The sequence below is a fragment of the Protomyctophum bolini genome (assembly GCF_963924005.1).
Source record: "Protomyctophum bolini genome assembly, chromosome: 5".
Classification (NCBI taxonomy): Eukaryota; Metazoa; Chordata; class Actinopteri; order Myctophiformes; family Myctophidae; genus Protomyctophum; species Protomyctophum bolini.
Window position 1 is genome coordinate 18,102,807 of NC_137866.1, and position 25,350 is coordinate 18,128,156.

Below are 25,350 nucleotides of genomic sequence, written 5' to 3' on the forward strand. Positions count from 1 at the left end.
TCATTTTGTGAACTCTGAACTTTGTTAAATTAGTTTTTTTTTTTAAATATATTTTTAAAAACATTTTGAAATAGTTCAACTACATTGACACGTTGTGAGTTTGTAGATTGGCTATATAAAATGTTTTTTTTTTTCAAATGGCAAATAAGTTTAGGGATAAAAGACTAAATCCCAAACCACACCAAAGGGTCGGGTCGGGACAAAACGTTTTTTAAGGTCAAATGAAGAAAAAAATGTAACACAATATAATTCTGCTCCACGTCCTCTTTATTTCAACCTAATTAAACCACCCCTCCGGGCTTTCTCAAGTTACATGGGTATGGCCTTGAAACCCTTAAATAGGTGGGAATCAATTTGGGTGTCGTCACTCAATCAGTTAATATACTAATAGGCTGTAGGCCTATGTGAAGATCCACTCCAGAACAACAATACAAATACATCAATTAAGGGGCCATACACTCACGAACAATAGGTTAAAATACAATAAATACACCGAGATAATAAAGCGGCATGTCAGGCAGGTATATTAAATGAATGGTCTGATATCTAGGTCCAAATTCATATCAAAAGCTTGCACAAAATGAGCCGCCACTGGACGCATATTCTGAGTTCTATATCAACCTGCACCAATGGAACTCCTTGCAACTCAATGAGTTGCATTGGTGTGGTTTACCTTAAAAAACGTTTTGTCTCGACCCGACCCTTTGGTGTGGTTTGGGCTTTATAAAAGACTACTTTTCATATAGGACTAAAACGGTGACTTCCCATAACACCGACATCCCATTAGTCCGACATACGTGGCCGGTTAAGACTAGGTTTAGGGATAGGGTTACTAATGCGCAAGACTGTAACGAATGAGCTGTCACTGCCAGAATAGAAGCCCATTCTCTCAAAGTCATTGCACACTCAACGACCAAGAGACACATGATCTGTATTCTGTCCAGAGACAAACTGCACGTCAAATATATTTGGTTTTAACATTCAGAATCATAGGCCTACTACATGCAGCATGACTGCAACACACGTCTAGCATGATAAAGCTGCCCGCCATGTGTCACTGTGAACACAAACACACATCATCATTATGTTGTGTGATATCAATGGACAATCTAGTACACACACACACACACACACACACACACACACACACACACACACACACACCGCAGATAGCTCTGAGGTTGAAAATGCACTGATATGCATAATGCAAAGATGTAAGCTTTGTGTATACAGAGCCTTTATCACATAAACATTTATGTGATAAAGTGACACAGTGACAGCCAACGTGAAATATTGCAGGGCAGCGTGACAGTCTTACCACCAAACATAAATGATGGATAACTCAGACCTTTACAGAATTTTACAGAAGCATGTAAACAGCTAGAGATTTCAGGCCGATTGTCGCCCCCCCGCAATCTATTAAAAGGGTAAAAGTCATTACATTTTCATGTCACTGTCATCCGGCCGGGGACCCCCAAAACAGGAAGGCTCACATTTTGTTACACCGGCTCTGGTGAAATAAATCTTTAAATATATAAATATGGGGCATTCACAAGGATGTTTTACTGATCGTTTGGGCAGGTTTGATTTGTGAAGAACGGTGGGAAACAGTCTGTTTCTAGCGAGAATGTAACTAATTCGGTACCAGTAACATTAGCGTTTTCTCTCAGTCATGTTGATTCTTCATAATCCATATGAGTGGATTGGCCGGGATGATTTGTCTATTTTTCAAACACAGTTCCTATATGAGGCGATCTAAAATACCCCTATGGGGATTACAATGCACGCCCTCTAGCGATATTGACATCAGACTTCGGTGCTCTATAGATACTTTTACTTAAATATCTGCCACCCCTACACTCTAATGTAGTCACCCTAATTAGTGAGCAGTGTCCTAATTGGCTGCTGGGGTGTTGTGGGTTAATTAGTGAGCTGTATCCTAATTGGCTGCTGGGGAGTTGTGGCTTAATTAGGGACCTGTGTCCTAATTGGCCGCACTGCCACGCAGACAGGATGTGACACGTTAGGTCTCCACTTCCTGTTCGGCAGGGGTCATTAACCTTCACCTTCCACCTCATCAATAACAGGAAAGGCCTTTTATCGGCCAAGTAAATAAATACACCAATAAGATGCCAGAGGGCGAGAAGCGGCCGAGGTCACGTGCACGCATCCGCAGACTGCTGGGCGAGCGCTGGCGCTTTGGCATGGGGGGGCAACTAAAACTAGTTTTCAAATAAATGTAGCGGAGTAAAATAAAATTTGGATCTGAGCTGTAGTAGTAGAAGTGAAACAATATTGGGAATTGGAAAGTACCACTAAATGTTACTTGAGTGCAATACTTGAGTAAGTGTACTCAGTTACTTTCCACCCCTATCTTATTGCAGATTGTATAACTGTTGAAACTATAAATCAACAACTTGAGGCGTTCAGGCGAGATGGAAACACTACCCGCTACGGCCACAAGATGGAGCCCAATACCATGCATTGCTGTTGTTTCAAAAGCTATGGTCTAGCTATGCCTCCTAGTGGGGGAGCAACGGAAGTGTTCTGCATCATCTGTGGTGGTCTGTACACTACAGTATAAAATACAAAACAAAGAGATGTGTGCACTGTGCAGGTTTCTGGAACTAGTTCTGATGTTTGTTTATTTTTTGTTATTCAGGCAGTGATGATGTTGGCAGCACATTTTGTTTTAGTTTAGTCATAGTAATTTAGTTTAGTCATAGTCTTTGGAATAAAAGTGAATTTAGTTTTAGTCATCTGAAATGTTTTAGTGTGTATAGTGTAGTTTTAGTTGATTAAATCAATTAATTAAGACTTTAGTCGACTGAATCTACGGTTGATTTACTCGACTAAAATGTATTTTGGCGGACCTTGATCCATAAGCAGCCACAACAGCAGAGTAGCCTACCTCCAGTATTTGGAGAGGAGAGGATGGAATGGCCTGCTGTAAGTCGAGACCTCAACCAATTTGAACACTTGTGGGATCATCTTGGGCGCGCTGTGCGTGCTAGAGTGACCAACAGAACCACGTTGGATGACTTGCAACCGAACCTGGTTGAGGAATGGGATGCGATCCCACAGCATAATGTGGCTAGGTTTGGTGACCAGCATGGTGCCAAGCTGTTGCAGCTGCTTTTGGTTCTTCCACCCGCTACAGAGTTCCCTAACACTGAGTGTAAAATTAAAAAAGTGTAAAAATGGCCAATACCCCCACCTTGGGAGAGTGAAATCATCCAATCCACTAAGCAACTCAAAGCAAGGGTTGAATACCAAGCACTTGTAATTTTGGCAAATACTTTGCAGTCGCTTCCCAAAGATTTGCTGTGATTTCGCTGTGAAATAATATATATTCAAAAAATTGCAGCACATTTTCACGATTTCTCAAAGATAGCAGTATGAGCTTGTCTATCGGATATTTTTCAACAGCTAAAGTTTAAAACGGTTAAAGTGGTTAAAAGCTACAGCTAATGGGTTAAAGGGGTAAATGGTTGGTTGGTTGGTTGGTTGGTTGCAGGAGGAATTGAAGGTTCTTTCAAACTGCTTTTTTCTTTCTCATTTTATTTTCTTCTCCCACCGGTGGAATTGCATCCGTTTGAGTCACTCCGTCACGTAGTAATGCAAACGGATCAGAATGAGTCACTCCATCATCATGTAGCGTACATCAAGTATAATCCAAACAGATCAGGATGTGGAAGCTTATTAAAGACATGACAAACCATGACTCAGCCTCAGAATGAGCATCATTCTACAAAGATGTGAATGGTTTAAATATACATACTACTGTTGGGTTATGAAACTTTGAATGGTTTATTTATTTAAACAGTGGTTTTCAACCCTTTTCATATAAATGCCCTACAGTATTTAGGCCTACATTTGAGCCACGAACCGCCATCAGATGAGATTTCATTTCAGACAAAAAAAAACAAAAGAATATTTCCACATGTCCATGCTCCATTGACATTGGTGCCATAAGGAGAGATAACATGCAAACGTTGATCAAAATAAAAATTCTACATTCTGAAATTGTGGACTTCTTGTAAATTAACTAACCAATGCCAATGTATAACAAAAATGTAACTCTTTAGGAATGTAAAATGGAACTAATTTGACCCGTTAGGATCCATTTTATGTTCTTGTAAATGTGCAAATGTTTAACAATAATTTAACTCGTCGAGTTAAAGATCTACAAGAGTCCATTTGGTTACCAACATTTAGCTAGGGACCACCTGGAAACCCCTCAAGGATCACTGGTTTAAAATACTGTTGGTTGATAAAACTTTGAATGAATGACTAAACTTTGAATGAATGACTAGTCTGTTAAATATGTCCTGTTCTTAAGGCACAGTACTAGGATGATTTTATGACTCAGTACATTAAATATGTACTGTTTTTAAAGGCCTGGCACCAGGATGATTCTGACTCTGTACATAAAATATGTACTGTCCTTAAAAACGTGCTTTTATGACTCATTACCAACAGGAACGCATTGAGAGATGCAGTCCATGAGCCTGACTGTGTAGGAAACCACAGGTTGGTTTAAAAACAACAAACTTGTGATCCCTCTTTGACTGGAGTTAATTTTAGTGCATACACGGGCAACTGGCAGCCCAAATATCACATTTTTGGGTCACAGGCTAAAAGGGGACCAGGAAACCTCTAAGATTTCTGACAGACTACCATTGAAAGATCAACCACCTAGTTTCCCCTGAGATATGTTTTTATTCAAAGGTTTTTTTTACACCAAATAATAAATGATCGAATGCTAAAACATACGAATCCCCCTGAGATATTTAAGCAGATAAAATATTAAGCTATTCGAGTAGATGAAGAGTTCAATCTAAACTAAAATGGCTATAACAAAACAAAAATATGCGTTAAAAAAAAAACCCCAAGAAAGAGAATAAATTCTTGTCTTTATTGACGATTTTCCGGATACAAATTGTCATCATAGGGCACCATAGAAATATAGACATTGTACATTTGACATGTTTTTGACAGTGTACATTAAAAGAAGTGATCCCGTCATATTCTTGAATTTACAGTTTTATGAATGAACGCATGAGACGACGATGGGCGGTTCGTGTAAAGAAAGGGCATCGCAATATTAAAATAGCCGCGCAATTATGAAAATAAACCACCATTAAATCAATAGTTCATTGTTTGAATTTGTTAACGTGGGGGGAAGGCGGAGCCAATGACTGACTGATGGACAAAAAAAGAAAAAAGGAAAAAAAAAGAAAACACGGAAAAGGAAAAAAAAAAAAACACCCACAAGTGTCAAGTCAAAGAAAAAACACATTTGTCCATGAAAATCCAAACCAACATTTTTTTTCAGTGCACCAGAAAAGATTTATTTCTTTATTGAAGGATAAAAACACGACCTGCTAATTTTCTACCACAGTCAGCGAACAGTATAACATAAGCTGACAGGTTCATTTCCCTGACGTTGCTTCACACATTTTTAAAACTAATAGAAAAAAAAAGCTGTAAAGCTGCGTGTGTGTATGTACACAAAAGGGGTCAAAAACAGAGATCTGCATTGGGAAGTGGAAACAAATGTAACACCTACTACGGGTACATTTGGTTCCACTGGTGCACTCTCAATAGTTTCGGACCTCAAGGTCCATTTGGGTTCCCTCTCGAGTCCCCACACCCCACTTTGAAAACCACTTGTTACGCAACACACACACACTTTTACAGCCATTTTCTTTTTCTTTTTTCTTCAACAGAAAAACACACAGAACTATGTAGTATAATAAAGACCATGTACGTAATCAAGACAAAAACAATCCTAACCAGAGGTTATAAACATCCAACGCACAGAAACCAGTTTTTTTTTTCCATCTTTTTTTTGTACATTTTTTTTTCTTAAACGGAACTATAATTGTAAAAAGTATATTTCATTTAAGCGATATTTCGTTGTGTGTGAGGTATTATGAAGGTTCAACCAGGCGCTGTGAATGGCCCCGACGGGTTGTTTGCAGTTTTTCCGGGTTTTGTTTTAACTGAGGTTGTAGCAGCGATTTTTATTAAGGTTTGTGAAAAAAAAGAAAAACTTAAAAAAGAAACAAAATAAACCCAGTAATTGGACTGTGACCAAGAAGAGTTCCCAGACACAAAATTCAAAATAAAATAAAAAAAGAAAAGCATCCCCCCCCCCGGAGCGAAGACAGCGTACAACATTCTATGAGATCGGTTAAGAAAAAGAAATGGTAAGGATTTAGTTTAGCGGCGCAAACGTGACGACACAGAAGGAATAAAGCCCTAAAAAGAAAAGTCAATACTCCCGCCCGGTTTATACTATAAGCCATTCAATTTGGGAAAGCATCGGCCATTTTAGAATTCACAACGGCGGCAAGCGTGCCAAACATGGCCGCTCTACCAGCCCACAACGCATCACAGACGCGACCCGCTGTGTGTGGGCTTGTAGGATCCGTAAGACAAAGCCTAAACCAGGCCGTCCGTGAAGACAGTGTTAACAATGTTTCCCTGATAAGAAAAAGAAAAAAAAGATGCGCCACTGTTGCTCGCTTAAAGCACACTGGATGACTGCGTCGTGGTTCTCAAACTTGGGGGGGGAATATATGTATATATATAAGTGTACAAATGGAATCTCAAAGTCGTGAGAGTGAGACACGGAGGCTGCCTTCTGTGCAACCAGACATATCGAGCATTGGACCCGCTGATTGAAATGGACGGCCATTTGTACGCTTTCCGAAGTTACAGAACCTGAAACGTCAAATTGCTTGAGGGAGGGGGAGGCAGTGGCGCAAATGGACCCTTACACTACAGGTCCATTTTGAACGCCATCAGGGTTAGGGCGGGGTCCTTTAAACTAAAAGGTTCGGGAACCGCCTCTTCTAGAGAGCCAATAAGTGTACAGGGGGGGGAGGGGCGGCAATGAAAAACGACTTGAAAGATTGAAGTTAGTTTTTAGACACATGGATATCATTTAAGTTTCTATATATATATAATTAAAAAAAAAAAACAGATACAACCTTTTATCCCCATTACCAAAAGAAATCCTGAAAATACTCCCCGCCCCTCTACTCCACCCATTATTTTAATAACAAATGTACGCATTGACGGGGTACAGATTCAAACCACTTCACACACGGGAGAAAAAAGTTATTCCAAGTAAAATGTCACCAGTGTCCAGTAAAAAATAACACGACGGCGAGAGATAGACACGAAGGTCCAGCGTGATGCCCCGCCCCCTACCATCCCAAAATTATTTTATTACCATTTCAAAACCAAGGAATATTATCAAGTAACGTTAAGCAGAGAGAGAGGGGAGGGGAAAGAATTACAATCCTACAAACCATCCTACGAACAAACCAAGCTTTTTTTTTAGGGAACAAGAGAAAAAAAACAAGCAGATTGAGAGAGAGAAAAAAATAAGGTCCAGACTCCTTGTTTTAGGAGCGTTGTGTGTTTGTTTTCTTTTGTCCAGTATAAAAGACTAAATGGTAACGCATTTGAAACATGTATGTATGGAGAACAGAAACTGTTATTACCTGTCATTTAAGAATTATACAATTCTTTGATGAAACATGTTTGTTGTTGTTGAGCAGAGTCCATCGTTCATTTGTGGCGGCCCCCGTTGCTGCTGCTGCATGATGGTAGTAGTTTTGTAGAGGTGGCACGAAACTGCTGTTGCATGATGGTAGATGTAGTCTTGTAGAGGTGACAGGAATTCAGCATGTCAGTGAGGTAGGCGTTGTCTACTGCTCTTCCTCCTCCTCCTCTTCCCCCTCTGCCTCCTCAGACGACTCCTGGGCGGCCTTCTCCTCTACCACCGGCTATGGGAAATGAAAACATTATATACAGGGCTGCACACAACTTTTTTGGTCTAGTACTCAGAGGAGCACCTGGAGGAGTTTCTTGGTGCTCCTAATCGACCCGTCTCGCCGGATGGATAAAAGAGGGATGAATAACTTATAGCAAAACGATATTTATTGGATGATTAGGGAGTCAATGGAGGGTATTGCAACTCTAGATTTAGCCCTAGAATGGCTCTTGTTGTAGATTCATCCCATTATTAACAGGTTCACTGCAACCTGCTGGACGCAAAGCCAACTTCAGAGTGCCACGGGCTGTGGGGGCGATTTAGAGGTTGCACACAGCACAGAAACGGATGTTGTGGGCGTCCATCTTATGCTAAATAAATAGCGTCAATGCTAGCGAGCTAAACTATAGCCATCCTTGCTCTAGAAAGCGCCAATGTTTCCATCTAGACCACTGGATAATCAGCAAAGACCTCCGAACATAGCGCTAATTGACCAAACCATGGAGAGCTCCGTAGATTAGGAGTTATTCAGCTTTTAGTCAGCCTGTATAATGGGATGTGGACGGGACCACTGTTGCGCAACCCGGTCTAGGATCGCCAAAGAAGGAAAGGCCGAGCCAAAATAATAATGAAAAAATAGAAATCAGCGATCCGGTTTGATATCAATAATAAAGCTTATCTGGCGGAGAATTCCGCCAAGAGCAGAAGGTTATTACATTCCTCATGGCGGAGTACTCCACCAAAAGTAGGGAGTGTGTTAAGTAAATGTACTTAGTTACTCTCCACCACTGAAAAAAGCTGATGTACAAGCTCAACAGCTGCACAGCACAAAGTGTCTGCGAGGCAAAACCTCACCAAATGGTGGCCGGTGGCTCAAATGCTGAATAATTGAATTGGATATGAAAAAAGAAACTAGACAATACTAGACAAACGATACACCAGCCAAGGTTCAAGTTCCTCTACTAATGTCAAGAAGCCATATCTCACACATTGTCATAGCTGTAAATCCTCTGGTAGCATTTGAGGTCAGCTCCATTCCAGATGCTACTGACTCACTCACCACACCACCACTACTACTACTACCAACTTCAATACCGAGCCAAGTATATACTGTATCAACATGGAGACATTAGAATGCATCCTAAATGAAGTTTGCTAGTGTAATCTAACCCCTTCCTTCAGGGGAGGGAAACCCCCCTCCATTCAGCAGCAGGCAGAGTAGTGAGCCATCCTGTAACAAGTGAGGAGTGATTCACGCCAGTGCAGTGAGTCAGCCATGACGCATCCTCTGTTGCCAGGTTTTGCGAGAGAGAAAAACGAGCAACTAGGTCCGTCTGAAAACAACCTTATAAACCTGCGACTTTACACAAAGTTGCTTATACACTTTCAAAAACCACACCCGGCCTGGGCCAGTGGTCCAGGCACCTTGCCTGGTAATCCAGCATGACAGTGTGTCGCAGGTTCGAATCCCGATCCCGACAAACTTTGTTGTGTCAAGCCCAAAATAAACTACACTTTAGAAATAAGCCCACACAAAAACACAACACTCAACTATCAATATTTACAAGCAACTTTAGGGTGGAAAAAGCCAAAAGTTGCTTATAATAAGCAGACATGGCAACACCGTTGAGTTTCCTCAAGCTCTCACTAACAACCCCCCCCCCACCCTCTCTCATTCATAAAAGCAGAGACCAGGGTAGTGGGGTAACTATGGGTCACTGTGTAAAGCAGAGGCCAGGGTAGTGGGGTAACTATGGGTCACTGTAAAGCAGAGACCAGGGTAGTGGGGTAACTATGGGTCACTGTGTAAAGCAGAGACCAGGGTAGAGTGGTAACTATGGGTCACTGTGTAAAGCAGAGACCAGGGTAGTGGGGTAACTATGGGTCACTGTGTAAAGCAGAGGCCAGGGTAGAGGGGTAACTATGGGTCACTGTGTAAAGCAGAGGCCAGGGTAGTGGGGTAACTATGGGTCACTGTGTAAAGCAGAGACCAGGGTAGTGGGGTAGCTATGGGTCACTGTGTGTAACGCAGAGACCAGGGTAGCAATAGGGTAGATAGACCCAGAGGTAACTATGGGTCACTGTGTGTAACGCAGAGACCAGGGTAGCAATAGGGTAGCTAGACCCAGAGGTAACTATGGGTCACTGTGTGCGTCCAATGCGGTACAGCCTTATGGAGGAGGTTCATACAACTACATTTCCTGCTAACAGAAACAAACAGCTGGTTTGTTAAAGCCGTTTAGAACCGAGGTCGAGTCCACATGTTTCTATGTGCTCAAACCTAATCATGTTTCTATGTGCTCAAACCTAATCATGTGTTTCTATGTGCTCAAACCTAATCATGTGTTTCTATGTGCTCAAACCTAATCATGTGTTTCTATGTGCTCAAACCTAATCATGTGTTTCTATGTGCTCAAACCTAATCATGTTTCTATGTGCTCAAACCTAATCATGTTTCTATGTGCTCAAACCTAATCATGTGTTTCTATGTGCTCAAACCTAATCATGCGTTTCTATGTGCTCAAACCTAATCATGTGTTTCTATGTGCTCAAACCTAATCATGTGTTTCTATGTGCTAAAACCTAATCATGTGTTTCTATGTGCTCAAACCTAATCATGTGTTTCTATGTGCTCAAACCTAATCATGTTTCTATGTGCTCAAACCTAATCATGTTTCTATGTGCTCAAACCTAATCATGTGTTTCTATGTGCTCAAACCTAATCATGTGTTTCTATGTGCTCAAACCTAATCATGTGTTTCTATGTGCTCAAACCTAATCATGTGTTTCTATGTGCTCAAACCTAATCATGTTTCTATGTGCTCAAACCTAATCATGTTTCTATGTGCTCAAACCTAATCATGTTTCTATGTGCTCAAACCTAATCATGTGTTTCTATGTGCTCAAACCTAATCATGTTTCTATGTGCTCAAACCTAATCATGTTTCTATGTGCTCAAACCTAATCATGTTTCTATGTGCTCAAACCTAATCATGTGTTTCTATGTGCTCAAACCTAATCATGTGTTTCTATGTGCTCAAACCTAATCATGTGTTTCTATGTGCTCAAACCTAATCATGTTTCTATGTGCTCAAACCTAATCATGTGTTTCTATGTGCTCAAACCTAATCATGTTTCTATGTGCTCAAACCTAATCATGTTTCTATGTGCTCAAACCTAATCATGTTTCTATGTGCTCAAACCTAATCATGTTTCTATGTGCTCAAACCTAATCATGTGTTTCTATGTGCTCAAACCTAATCATGTTTCTATGTGCTCAAACCTAATCATGTTTCTATGTGCTCAAACCTAATCATGTGTTTCTATGTGCTCAAACCTAATCATGTGTTTCTATGTGCTCAAACCTAATCATGTTTCTATGTGCTCAAACCTAATCATGTTTCTATGTGCTCAAACCTAATCATGTTTCTATGTGCTCAAACCTAATCATGTTTCTATGTGCTCAAACCTAATCATGTGTTTCTATGTGCTCAAACCTAATCATGTGTTTCTATGTGCTCAAACCTAATCATGTGTTTCTATGTGCTCAAACCTAATCATGTGTTTCTATGTGCTCAAACCTAATCATGTTTTTATGTGCTCAAACCTAATCATGTTTCTATGTGCTCAAACCTAATCATGTCAAGTAGCCCCACAATTATATGCATTTGGCCACCGACCCATCTGAAAGTATTTTGTTCCAGGGACCGCCACTCCCCTTCCAACTAGAAGCAAAGACTTGAGTTAAAGATTTGCAAACATTTTCACGATTTTTGCAAAAATAGCAGATCTACAAGCTCGAGCCACCCGTTTTCCCGGCACGGGAGGCTGCGCACGGGTACCACCCCCCCCCCACCAGGGGAGACCGAATGCCTCCCCGCCAAAACATGACGTCGGGGTGCCCCCGTTTCTTTTTTCAACCGGGCCCACCTGCGCGCTCGCCCCATCCCTTCCCACGCTCCGACACAGTAAGAACGCACCAAAGTCTAGAGTAGACGGTCTACTCTAAGACAAGTGGTGAGACTCAAGTAGTATAAAATATAAGCCATGTTGATGTATACAAACATCAACATGGCTCCTGAAGGAAGCATTGCAGGATCATCAACATGGATCTCGTACCTCCTTCTTGGGTCGTCCCCGGCGTTTTCCGCTGGCTGTGACGGGCGCGGCCGTCGTCGTTTTCTGGAAAACACGGAGATGGACTCAGTTAGGGGCTGACAAAGAATTTCACTTTTTTTTAAACAGTCGGTGAACCAACATCTTAATAAACCATATCAAAAAAGAAAAAAAACATGAGTCAATCACATGCATCCAGATATGAAGCTGCAGCTTGCAGCCTGCAGAGGGCTCCAGTGACAGACAAGACAGATAGAAACGGGGGCATTGAGTTCATGGCTCTATTATCTGGAAGGACACTCCAGTTCTCTGCATGGACACCTGGTCAGACAGAGGCAGCTGGCAGTGCAGTGGCAGAAAAACTACTCACATTAAGTACTTGTTTGCACACATATACATACATGCACAGATACACATTCATATACATATTAGGGCTGGGACTCATTACATTTTGAAATCTAATTAGAAGCTTTGTAATGAATGAATCTCGTTTAATCGCATTTTAATCGCATATCAATATTCAACCCGAGAACATTGAGAAACCTTTTTTTCCAAAAGTTTTGGTATCCCAGTGAATTAAATGAATAGTGACTACGGGATTCCACTCATTTTACTGTAATTAATATACCTTAGAGTTGTTGTGTGGATATAATAAAAAAGTCCCCCCCCCCCATTCTGTGTTGCCTAGAACTGGAGGTTCAGTTCAGTTCAGTAACATGAAGTACATCTCAGTGACATCACAAAAATGTACTACATAATGTTACTGTTTTTTTCAGACCTCCAGTTCTAGGAAACACAGAATGGGGGGACTTTTTATTTCAGTTTTCCACACAAATGTTGAAAATGAGTGGCATTCCCCTTTAAGCAATACAACTTTTTTTCCCCAACAGATAAAGAATTGCAGCAAATGCCTATAAAGTGTCTTCAGTGTGTATATGAATACTGTGCTTTACATGGCGGGGCATGAGAAAACAAATAAAAACTACTTTATGAGGGGGGAAACCCTAGAGTATATACTCTAAGGGGGAAAAATAAACTGTGGAATGAACTTGTTGGGGAGTGCATGGGGTTGGGGCAGACCATTGTCTGACCACGGACTTCCACGCTTTCGGCTTCAGTATGTTTCGCATCAAGGACAGCTTGACAGCTTCGTGCTGTGCTGAAATCACTGCAACGGTGTACTCTGTGAGACATGTTAAGCTGAAGCAGCTAGCATGGAAGCTAACGTTAGTCATATATATAACGTTAGGCTTATGGATCCTTTCCCTCTGACATTGCACACAACCATGCTGCTATCCACACGTCCATCCGATAGCTTTTAAATCTAAATGTCCCATCCATGCAGCAAAAGCGATATAAGCGGCTTTGTTGTTGTCTGACGGAGCTGTAGTGTAGAGTGGACTGCTGCTGTGGTGCAGGCGTGCCGCAGCCTATCCAGTACTACCCAGCGAGAAACGTTCCGCGGTGAAAAGAAAGGTGCGATTAAATGCGTTATTTTTTCTGTAGTCAATATCAATTAAGTCCCGGCCCTTATATACATACATACATCTCTATTTTACTTAACTCCATGGTCACTGAACTAAATACTGGACCCAATCAATCACCACAAGGCACACAATATTTCCAAGATATTCATACTAAAATTGCTTATTTTAAGAGACAAATCGGGAGATTATCGTTATCGACCTCTTTATCCCAGTCCGGAACATTCTGTCGATCCATCTGCAGTCTGACGGACGACACACAGAGGGCTCTGGCCCCATATGAGATTAATATTATAACGTGAAATTATTGGACATTAAAAGCGAAATAAAATGCGTGTTCCAATGCTCAATATAATATTCCATACCATCTTAGACTCCCGGTTGATGGGGCGAATTTGGGAAGTGGGAATCATTACATTTGCCATATAATGCTCTCAGTGTGTCAGCGGAGGAGCAAACCACGCCTACTTTACTTAGGAGACCATTTGTAGGCTTCATGTACCATTTCGCCTCCAGTAGCTCCAACAGACCATATTTATATTAAAAATATTTGCTAATAAACTAAGGTTTCCATATAATAGGTGTAGTGGAGTAAACATTTGCTTCCAAGATGTAGTGGGGTATAAGTCAACGTACTGAAAGTTGGAAATACTCCAGCAAAATAAAAATACCTCAAAATGTTACTTAAGCACAGTACTTGAGTAAACGTACTTAGTTACTTTACACCAGAGGTTCCCAACCACCGGGACGTAATTTGTGAAAGTTCTGGGTGCCAAAGCCGAAGTATTGTGTTTTCAGTGAATGATCCTCAGTTGCTAGGAGACACTGAAACAGTGTTGATGTAATAGACTAAAATGACTAAAACACCAACACTAAACCTAAATGTAAACTAAATGTAAACTAAGCTATATGACTAAATATATTAACAAATAAAAACTATGCTAAAATGTTAGGGACTAGTGCACAAGAGATCCAGTATAAGTCATGTTACACTTGGTTGCATGCAACAAAAAAAAAATAGAAGATCTTGTCACAGTGCGACGTGATTTTACACTTGCGTTTTCAGCAAGTGTCAAATCTGCCATTAGGACGACATCAAGGCCCACCGAAATACATTTGTCGACTAAATAAACTGTAGATTGCTGAATAGTGTTATCCGATTCAGAAAAATGGATTTCAGATTAGTTTTTCCCCCATGCTGTGCTTTTGGTCTCTTTTTGGGGGTTTTTCTCTCCGTGTGAAAAGAGAGCCTTTGCCGATCTATAGCCGATCTACAAGCTCACAACACGTGGCAGCGTCGGTGCACGACATGCTTTCATATTGAATACGTGGCTGGTTTCTATGTCACTCAAAAGTGAGTGACATAGGTTGTAGCAAATGAGAACTCGATAACCAGTCTTAATTGTATGCCCATCTTTTAGTGTATATAAAACAATGATTTTTTTTATTTCTTTCCAGTTTTCCATGTGTTTATGAGGTGAGAGTACTTCATTAGACCCCTTGGTGTGGTTATGTGCAATGTCTTCCCTTTGTATTTAGAGAAACTTCCTGGAGGCTGAAACCTTGACAGTCAAATGTGCCAATGAAAGAAAAAAACAGCGATATAGTGACATCATAATATCATCCCTTCCCCTCCCCCTTTAAAAAAGCAGCTGTGGGTGTGGCTTCAGTTCAGGTGGATCACCATCCATCACCACACAACAGGCATACTTGAATGGGTGGGTGTGTCCACATAAAGACGCCATTTTAACAAATACTGTACTTTTTCATGTTTTAGGGTGGAAAGAAATCATGGCACACCATCTTTAAATGGCATTGACAATGAATGGACAATTTTGAATGTTTGTGTAAACCCTAAGACGAAGGTGAGGACGAAAATTCTAATTGGCCGGAATGAGATGTATGATGATGTACGATGATAAGAGCACCCCTCACTACACACTGGCGAAGCAATATATTTGTGCGAATAATTCGCATTTAAAAAAAAACAATTGAAGTCCATGCAAGCTTCCACATCAGTGGTGAATGTGCGAAAATGCGACTGTTTTCGCTCTTTATTTGTTCGCTCTGGTGTCGTATTTTGCAGAGATTCGCAGGCTAACTGCAACGTGCAATATTTCGCATTTTCAGATCGCTTATTCGCATCGCGTCGCTAATTCGCCAGTGTGTAATGACCTTTAGACTAAACCATTTGTGATGACTAAATAGAACTAAAACTAAATGGTGTGTTATTCGAGACTTAATTGGAATTTGCTGTCAAAATGAACAGAGAGACAGACAGAGAGAGAGACAGAGAGAGAGACAGAATGGGAGACAGAGGGTTGGGGCGAGGGGAGAAATCAGCTGTTGCTATGGAGACGACAAGAAGAGAAGAACTAGGGCTGTGTGTTTGGAGTGGAGGGGGGGTAGGGGGGGGGGGGGCTGGTTCACACCGGGAGGCATGTGTTTTTTTCCCCCTTCACATCTTTTGCCTATAAAGACATGGCCAAACTAGGGATGCCAGTGTTGACATGGACAAACTAGGGATGGCAGTGTTGACAAGGCCAAACTAGGGACGCCAGTGTTGACAAGGCCAAACTAGGGATGCCAGTCTTGAGTCTTGACATGGCCAAACTCCGGCAAGCCTTCCCGCGTCAAAAACGGTTGAGAAGTGACAGAGTTACTATGTTGCAGCTTTCCGTGCTCCGACATACAGACGCAGACACACAGCCACGTATTGGAGCGGAGGCACCGCTCAAAAACAGATAGGTTAAGTAAGGGGGTAAGGATGGGGCATGAGTGTTAAAAATCACACTCGTGTGAACTGAGTGGTGCAACTCCCCTCTCCCCTCTCTCTCTCTCATTAGCAGGCAACAGTGCAGCACTCTCTCTCCGCTTCTGGCAGCACCACTTTTGCCCCTACTGGTACTCATAGACACATACATAGTCACATAGGTTAACACAGACATTGCTGTTCGTTGGAGTGGTTGCACCACTCAAAAACAAGACTGGTTAAGTAAGGGGGTATGATGGTAAAAACATACTTTGGCCTTCACTGCTCCGTGCCTCTTGTTTTTGGAGCCCTTCGGCCGACCTCTGGGCCTCTTCGCTGACGGGGAACCGCTGGGCTCCTGGAGAATAAAGAGAAGAGAAAACAGTCAATAACAAAAGAAAAGTACAGTTAAATATATATTTTTTAAAGGGATATAGTTTTAGACCAAGCAGTGGATTTCCTATAGAGGGTATGAGCGTGCATATAGTGAATGGCAAAGCGAGTGTCAAAGTGAATTTAATGTAGTTTAACACCGTTTAATGCAATCAGATAAGACTTTTATGTGTGGGTGTATGGGCTGTCAAGGACAGAGTAAAAAAAATTTCCCCCACGCAGTAGGCGTTTCCGCATAACTTCCGGGTATGATGATGTCACGTGCATACCCTCTATAGGAGTACCTGGCCATTTTAAAGACCTTTGAAGCATGAATCTAACCATTAAAAACCATTAAAGCATCCGTGTTGGCTTATAATAAATATTGGCTATACAAAAATAAGCTTGGGCATCTGCCATTTTTGATTTATTTTTAATTGCGAAAAATGTTCAAGAATTGTGTTTTGTTTAAAACACAAATCTTCACTCCTGGGGGGGGGGGGTCGCTGGCACAAAACCTTTTCAGATGGTGCCAAATCATACACGGCACACAGGAGGGAGGGAGTGCCATCCCAAGGTCAGTGCAACAGACACCCATGCAGCGCTACTTCAGGGCTGACAGGTGGCTAGCTAGTGGTGAAATAAGTACTGCATCTTCTTCTACTTAAGTAAAAGTACTGTCACTACCAAAAATGCAGGTCAATGGGCTCTTAATTTGCACACGCCATTTTGGAAGAAAGAAAACGTTTCTAATTACAGGCCACTTCCGACTTCCTTCACAGGTGTTAGACGATACTAATTAAGGCTCTGTTCCATTTAGTGTACAGTAGTAATTTCAAGGACCCCCATAACTCTGAAGTGTACAAATACACTTTATGGGTTCATTTAGTTCCATTTGTGTACACTCAAGAGTTACACACCCGTACGGGGCCATTTGGAACCCACTCAAGCACACTTTGAGACCCTTAAAGAAAAGTCCTTAAACTGTCACTTCCAGTCATCTAGGGAACCCCCTAAACAAATGTTCATGTGACATCGTATGCAGAGCTGTAGGGACAATGTGCAGTCTGAATGCCGATGTCATGGTGGCAGAGACATTGAAAAGTGTGGTGGCTGCACACAGATGTCATGGCAGAGGACAATGAAGTATGGTGGCACTGGCTGGACGCAGATGGAGATGTCATGGCAGAGACAATGAAAAGTGTGGTGGCTGCACGCAGATGTCATGGCAGAGGACAATGAAAAGTGTGGTGTGGCTGCAGTGCACGTGGCTGTAGTTGTCATGGCAGAGCTGCCTCTGGTTGGGTTCCAGATCATAGTAACATAGCTGCAATCGAACCGACCACGCAATTCAATCCTGAAGACCTAACAAGCTGGCTGACAACTATCCGGGTGAATCACCCCAACTCAGTCCATTCAAGTAGAGGGGGGAGGAAGGGGGGGGCTGACAGCTAGCTGGGTGACTCACCCCTACTCAGTCCATTCAGAGTAGAGGGGGGGAAGGGGGGTTTACAACTAGTTGAATGAGTTCGGGTTACAGCTTCAATGCTGCCGTCTGACTCATAGGACCAAGGGTCAGAGGTCATATCATAATCAAAGTTCCTCTGCGCCGTCCAACGTCCGATTAAAACATGTCACGCCTACCAGAAGAATGCCCGTAGCACTTGCATTAGCTTTTTTGAGAACCACTGTTCAAAAACCTAATCTAAAATGCTTTCCTGGTTTAAAGTGGCTGTTTTTGTGCGTTAACTGGGGGCAGCTGTGGCCGAACGGTTTGCAGAGCGGTCTTGATATCGGAAGGTCGCTAGTTCATATCCCCGGACCGGCACGTTAAAATTACCACAGCTGAAGTGCCCTTGAGCAAGGCATTGAACCCCTACCATGAAATGTTCTATGAGCAGGGCCTGGCTGTAAACAAGTTCTTGAGCTTAGTCCAGTTACCCTGGGTAAACATAGTAACTTTGCTTTAACTGAACTCATGCTAAATCACTTTAATTAATATATATATTAGGAAAGATTATGACCGATTTGCTTCATTTTATAGATGCATCTTTTGAAATTCTGTTGTATCATATTGCTAGTCTGGCCAATCAATTCAAATACCGACATCTTGATTTTACAGCCACATGGTGCAGTGTGTTAAAAGTTAAAAACCCCAGAGGAAGACACTTATAGGCCTTCAATAGTACCTTGCATACAGTTGCAAGTGAGAACAAAAGTAAATTACAAGAGAGACAATCCATTGGTTTGGCAACAAAAATTGGTTATAGGATAGGTGGGCAGAGGGCACTACGGGCATCTGGGTACCTCGACGTTTGGCTAATTTGTCCAAAATATTACAAAATATTTGAAAAGTGGTCTTAAGTAATGGAAATGTTAACGTGCATGGTACATCATTATCAGACTTAATTTGATCCTTCAATATTTATATACACATATACATGAAGTTGAACGCAAATCAGACATACAGCGGTGTTTTCAAAGCACTACAATCATGTACAATGAGTCACAGAAGAGAGCTAGCCGCATACACAGCATTTAACATTAGAACAACGACAAATGTAACCTGCATGTGCAAAACAACGAAAACATCCAGCCGCGATCGTTCATTACTTCACCGCAACGACATGCCGTTGTGTTGAAACTTTTACGTGAAACCACAAGTGCTATTGAAATGCTACCAATTCACAAAGACATGTACTGTTACATTACCACTCAACGTAATGCCACGGAGGCTGTACAAGATCTCCACAAAAGTTCAGTAGTTTCCTCATGCAGATCGGCTACTTTCGCCGTTTGATAACTTTGATTTGTCCTAATGTTGGTCCTAATAACACTTATCACTGCTAGACCAGGGCAGGCTGAAGCGGGGCTGCTTGTCGTGCATGGTGATTGAGCCCTGAGCCCACACACACACACACACACACACACACACACACACACACTATTCATTAAGTTGCGGAGCCACAGAAAAAATATTATTATGAGGATCGGATTGGCACTTTTTGTTGCCCCCTACAGACCACTTGACTAGCATAGCAAGCTTGCTGCGTTGTGACTGCTTCGGTCATGTCACCCCCATTAATATGTTTCTGCGCATCTTCTACACTGATCTCATAAATGATCCCTATACATTTTCAGGACGGAAATCCGTCCCCAGGATGGAGAACTTTAAGCCCGGCAAATACAAATTGACCACTAGAGAAAATGCATTATAAATAAACATATGTCCAATGTATTTGCATTTAATTCCGTAGTTAACATAAGTAACCCATAACTAAATGCATTTGAAGTTAAATAAATATGATTGTTACATTTCAGGATTCCAATTAAAAAATAGCCCATCTACAAGCTTAAAAGGCAACACAGTACGATGTGTTTTGAACTTGTAGACCTGCCTTTTTTGATACTTGATACAACAGTATATGCAATGTGGCCCTCTGGATGAGTGTGGAACTATAGTGGCCCTCTGGATGAGTGTGGAACTATAGTGGCCCTCTGGATGAGTGTGGAACTATAGTGGCCCTCTCCATCGCCAAAAGTTGCCCACCCCTGGTCTACTCGGTCCTATAACCTGTATCCGTCCCATGTTTTTCCTGTCTACTGTGTTGCCGCTGTGAGTGTTGGACCCATAAGGGTCCATTTGGTTTGTGTTTCAATATTTTCAATAAACAGAAAAGGTTTGGTGAACAGAACAAACAATCATTTTACTCAGCGGTTGTCCTGGGACCACCAGTTGTCCTTGAGGAGTTTCCAGGTGGTCCACAGGACAGCTAAAGTTACAATTGGTAACCATATCTCTATTAAATGCCCATAAACATATGGACAATGGTAGTACATCCAACAGCATTTAAAGAAATTAAACAAATGAGTATTAATGCAATATGTTTAAAGCACATAAATTAATATATAGGACATTAATACTATATCTATTTAAAGGCCGTAAATATAGTAACATGAATTGAACATGGACACTTACTACTTCAGCCTTTTCCTCTGGGTTCTTGCGGGGTCTACCGCGGCCCCTCTTCTCCTCTCCTTCCGCTGCTTCCTTTCCACTCATGTTCTCTCTCTATGTTTGATCTGTCAAAACATAAAATATATATATATAATAATTTCATCATATTAGACAGGAACAGCACAGCATGGGACAGCACACAAGGACACACAGTCACTCACACGCAGTAGGTAGCTGGGTTCACCTCAGTATAATCCGTGAAATAGTTCCACTACTACCGCGTGTGTGTGTGATAGGAACTTAAATGTTTACATAACCACGTGAACCCTCGCATCCCTGTTCTTGGGGGGACACTAGCCGAACTACAGGCTCACGAGTCGTTGAGCTTGCTTGTAGAGGAGGGTAAATCTCATCAAATGGTGGTCCGTGGCTCAAAATGTTGAATATTGGACCGTCCTTCATATGAAAAAGGTGGAAAACCACTCCTAAAATAAACTCCATTAAACTGGTCTAGTTAAAAGATAAGGATCACGTTGATGTTTTTGTATTGTCTTGTGTTATGTGCTCTGTGTTGTTTTTGATGTGGGTGTTGAACAGACTGAAGACCCAAATCTACAAAGTAACTAAACTTTTCAAATAATTCTAGTGGAGTGGCTATTTGCCTCTGGAGATGTAGTGGAGTAGAAGTAAAAGTAGCCTACTGAAAATCTGGAAATACTCCAGTAATACCTCAAAAGTACAGTATTTGAGAGTAAATGTACCAGTACATGGTTACACCACTGAGGATGCATGCATTCATCCACAATAGCAGAAGCAGTCTCCCCCAATCTCATCCACCAAGGACCCCTGGGGTACCCGGCCCAGCCCCAGAGTCCAGACCCCCCCATACATCAAGGTCCACAGCCTAGGACCCCACTAATGGAGAACCACCAAAAAGTGTGCACTACCTAGCAGCAGCAGTGTGCATTGTACTAGTACCGGTAGTTTAACATTGGCGTTAGCATCGTAGCATTGCATTGTACTAGTTTAGCATTAGTATGTTAGCATGCTGTAGCTGGGCCCTGCGACCCCAATAAAACGCGGCACATATCTCTCTCCCACCCCCACCCCCCGGCTCTAAGACTAAACTATATAAACAGAACTAAGCTACAAAAAATATATATATAATCGCAGCAAACAACAATCTACAATATATCCAAGCTTATAATAATATATGCACTGCGTGGAAGGTTATATTTGTGTGGCCAAGTACGTGGTTCGATTCTCAAATGTAAGCTTTAATAAAAATAGAATAAAAATAATGCGGGAATAAAAATCGGTCGTTGTGGACCGTGGCTGCAAGCAGTGAGTGTATGCATTGCAGGGTGCGTGCATTAAAACACATTACAATGACTCTGCTGTGTGTGTGTGTGTGTGTGTGTGTGTCTGTCTGCTAGAAAGCCGGGGAAAGGGGGCAGATCTACAAGCTCACAAGAGCTTATAGATCTGCCTTCCCCCCTGCTACAGCTCGAGCCGCCATGGAAGCCACAATATAACACACACACGAAACATGACCGACTGACTGTCATGGCGGAGCTTCAACCTGGGCTACAGTGGGCTTTCTTTTCTTGCACTGCGTTCCATTCAACAACCCCGTACGTCCGCATAAACGTTCACATTTCAAATATAAAGTGCTTATCCCAAAGGCCACGGATGATGCTCCCCTGGCGGGTACAAGTACCCGTTTTTGCAGCATTGTGCGATTAAAAAAAAGCATTTAAATCCGATCGGTGGCCATTATTTATGTCATCAGTTTGGTTCGCCATTATGCTTTCAACTAACTACGCGCCACTTATCGGTCGGGAACGTGTACTGCACTCTTAATACATTATAACTTTATGAGGAAATGAGCCAGCGATCGAATTAAAATGCATTTTCTTATTTAATACGGAAGATACGGGTACTTATAACCACCCGAGGACTTACGTGGCCCGTGGCCCTGGGGTTAAGCACTTAACATTTGAAATATTAACGTTTGTGTAGCTGTACAGGTTGTAAATGGAAGAAGTGCAAACAAAAAGGGTCGAAGTTCCGCCGTGACGAGCGGGCGCATCGAGCGTCGTGTGCTCCATGGCGGCGTCCTCCTCCTGAGACACAAACAAGCCTTTAAATCACTCCATTTAAACGTCTACTCTAAAAACCACATAAATTGTCGTAGTTTGCGGTCGACGTTAAGCCTGGCGACGCGAAAAGGCAGTTAGTAACGTGCATGAACAGACTAAAAAAATATATAATTTATAACACGATTAAAGAAAACCCTGAGATTAAATTAGCCTACATTAAATACCGTGTGGAGCTCGAGCGCCGCTTGCAGCCGCCCGCCTTTTAACAGTGTGTGGATTTTCCCCATTTTCATTCCTTCTTAAAAAAGCAACAAAAACACGTTTTATAATTATCCTGTACGTGTTTTATTAATGTTTAAAATCTTACCTTCTTCGTTTTAATAATCTCCGCCACCCCACCGAAAGATTAGAAGCTTCTACCAAGCGAGGAGAAGACAGGCAAGAAAACACGACGGAAATATAATGATGATAAAATAGTAATGCTGTTGGTGGTTCGTTGTTTGAGTACCCCAGTGTTGCCAGATGGCGCGTGAGAGAAACAAGCAACCGGTTATATGAAACCACAAGCCCCCCCAAAATAAGCTTTTTGGAAATAGCAGAGCTACAAGCTTACAGCTTTGATTGATTGAATACGTTATTGGCAGAAATGTAATCAGTACAGGGTACAGTCAAACACACGTCCAATGGCATCACCGAAAAAGTATATATATATATATATATATATATATATATATATATATATAAATATTAGTATTTGAAAAAAAAAAAGTGGAATATCTTTTTTTAACATTTTTAACAACCCAAATCTCCCTGGCATGCAATGTGTTCAGATGGGGGTCCGCAGACATTTTTTGTTTTTTTAGGGGGCTCTCATTGACACACTGGTTTAAACAACATTGGGAAACAACGAGCCAATTTACAAGCAACTAAACAGAGGGGAATAAAACAAGCTCAAAGTCGCTTATAATAAGCGGACATGGCAACACTGTGTTTGACCCTCCGGTTCTGCCCGGTTTGAAAAGTCTCTCCTCCACAACTAGCCTACACACTGCTGTGTGAAATTGAATGTAACAAACACAGCCCATTTAAATGTACATGCAGTGCACCTTTAAATAACAGAAATACATTTCAAAACATCATAATAATTATAATAAAATATAGGCCTATATATATAAAAAGTCTCGCACCAGCGTGAATGTAACACACAGCAACAACCCGACCTTTAGCATGACACACATTCACACTCGTTTTAGTTAAATAATAATAATGCAAATAATAATACTTATAATAAAATATATATTTATTAGTCTCTCCTCTTTAACGATACTGTGACTACTAGTGAGTGTGTGAATGTAACACGAACACAGCAACACGCCCCTTTAAATGTGCACGCACCTTTTAAAGCCACACATTCACACGCATTTAATAGAGTAAAATAATTATTGTTATAATAAAATGTATATATTATTAAAAGTGTCTCCCTTTTGATTACACACATGTGAATGTTAAACACGCACGCGCACGCACGCACGCGCACACACACTCGCAGCCGCCCCTTTAAACATACAGATTTAAAAAGATACGCAAATTTCACTTAAAAAATATATTAAAAATAATAATAATAATAATAATGTTATATATATTTATTTTACCTTCTCCTCTGAATGAAAATCCTCTGTGTCGTTCGTCGTGTAAACACAGCACGTGTAGTTTCTATTCTTTTCTTGTTGCAGAATGCAGAATAAAGGGAGGAAAAAAAGGGCGCCAGGCTGCAGGAGGTTTTTTTAATGGACCCGCCCCCCGGTGGAGAGCCCCGCCCTGCCATATCTACAAGAAGTGGAGAGAGGAGGAGGGGACGGAGTTGTGTGTCCCGCCCTGGTCCCGCCTTCACTGGAAGAAGAGAGAGGGAGATTTTTTTAAGCCAATAAATGGACCACCAACAGACCCCCCCCCCCCCCAAACCGCATCGTTGTTGCTTTTTTGTTTTTGTTTTTGTTCTTCTTATATTGTTTGCCCTCCAGATGTAATTTGGCAGTCGTGAGACGTGCTATAGTGGTGGAAAAAGTAGGCTACTAGTATAGGCTACTATTTTATTTGTATTCTTTATACTCAAGTGAAGTATCAATACTGCGATGTAGAAATACTTACAGGTAGGCCTAAAAGTCTGGAATTCAAAATTGACTTGAGTAAAAGTAAATTTATATAGCGCTTTTATCCAAAGCACTTTACATGCATGGACACAGTGACTACACCGATGTCGGAGGAAATCATGCAAGGCACCAACCTGCACATCGGGAGAAATTAGGGGTTCAGCGTCTTGCTCAAGGACACTTTTTTATGTTTTTGTGTGTGACGTCATCGGTTATATTCCATCCAGGTCCCCGGCCTAGCACCGATCGAAAAAACTCTTTGCATTGGAATTGAGCTCAGATTGAGTTGATCATACAAAACATCTATATTTTTGGAGCTCAATAAAAAAATCACACCCGTGTGAACTTGAAGTGAGTGGTGCAACTCCGTGTGGGGGTCCCTGGTGGTGGGGGGTCCCACCCAGCCAGCCAGCCACACACCCACCCACAAGTGCATTATTTGTCTATGGGACCCGGCAACTACCGGCGATAGCAGGCAAACAGACGATGGTCGAAAAGTGGGCAGAGCAACGTCGCCCAAACTAATTCATAATTTGGGCGATAACGGGCGATTTGGCGATGTGTCGGCCGATGCTCGCCCGCTGTTAAAACGTACAGTACTGTAACAGTACGTTTTAACAGCGG

At 41.7% G+C, this 25,350-nt stretch overlaps 1 protein-coding gene across 2 annotated transcripts; it reads right to left on the reverse strand.

The window, feature by feature from the left end:
* Nucleotides 1–4,899: 4,899 nt before the first annotated feature.
* LOC308316133 (high mobility group protein HMG-I/HMG-Y-like) lies at nt 4,900–24,346 on the reverse strand. Of its 2 annotated transcripts, none has more exons than XM_080764539.1 (5): nt 24,229–24,346; nt 20,496–20,599; nt 16,416–16,502; nt 11,912–11,974; nt 4,900–7,805 (listed from the first exon to the last, which is right to left on the reverse strand). In XM_080764539.1, exons 2-5 carry the CDS (start codon nt 20,577–20,579, stop codon nt 7,728–7,730), a joined length of 312 nt encoding a protein of 103 aa, XP_080620665.1. In that variant the 5' UTR covers nt 20,580–20,599; nt 24,229–24,346; the 3' UTR covers nt 4,900–7,727. The 2 variants fall into 2 exon arrangements, with proteins under 2 accessions (XP_080620665.1, XP_080620664.1); XM_080764538.1 differs by lacking the exon at nt 24,229–24,346 and adding an exon at nt 22,944–23,075.
* Between the last annotated feature and the right edge of the window lie 1,004 nt (nt 24,347–25,350).

Bases quoted from the DNA above. Each gene is read 5' to 3' on its own strand.
- LOC308316133 (XM_080764539.1), bottom strand. From the start codon at position 20,579: ATGAGTGGAAAGGAAGCAGCGGAAGGAGAGGAGAAGAGGGGCCGCGGT. The intron at 16,503-20,495 runs GTAAGTGTCCAT...TTTATTCTCCAG, and splicing joins CAGAGGAAAAGGCTGAAGTA to GAGCCCAGCGGTTCCCCGTC. The intron at 11,975-16,415 runs GTATGTTTTTAC...CGTGTTTTCCAG, and splicing joins ACGGAGCAGTGAAGGCCAAA to AAAACGACGACGGCCGCGCC.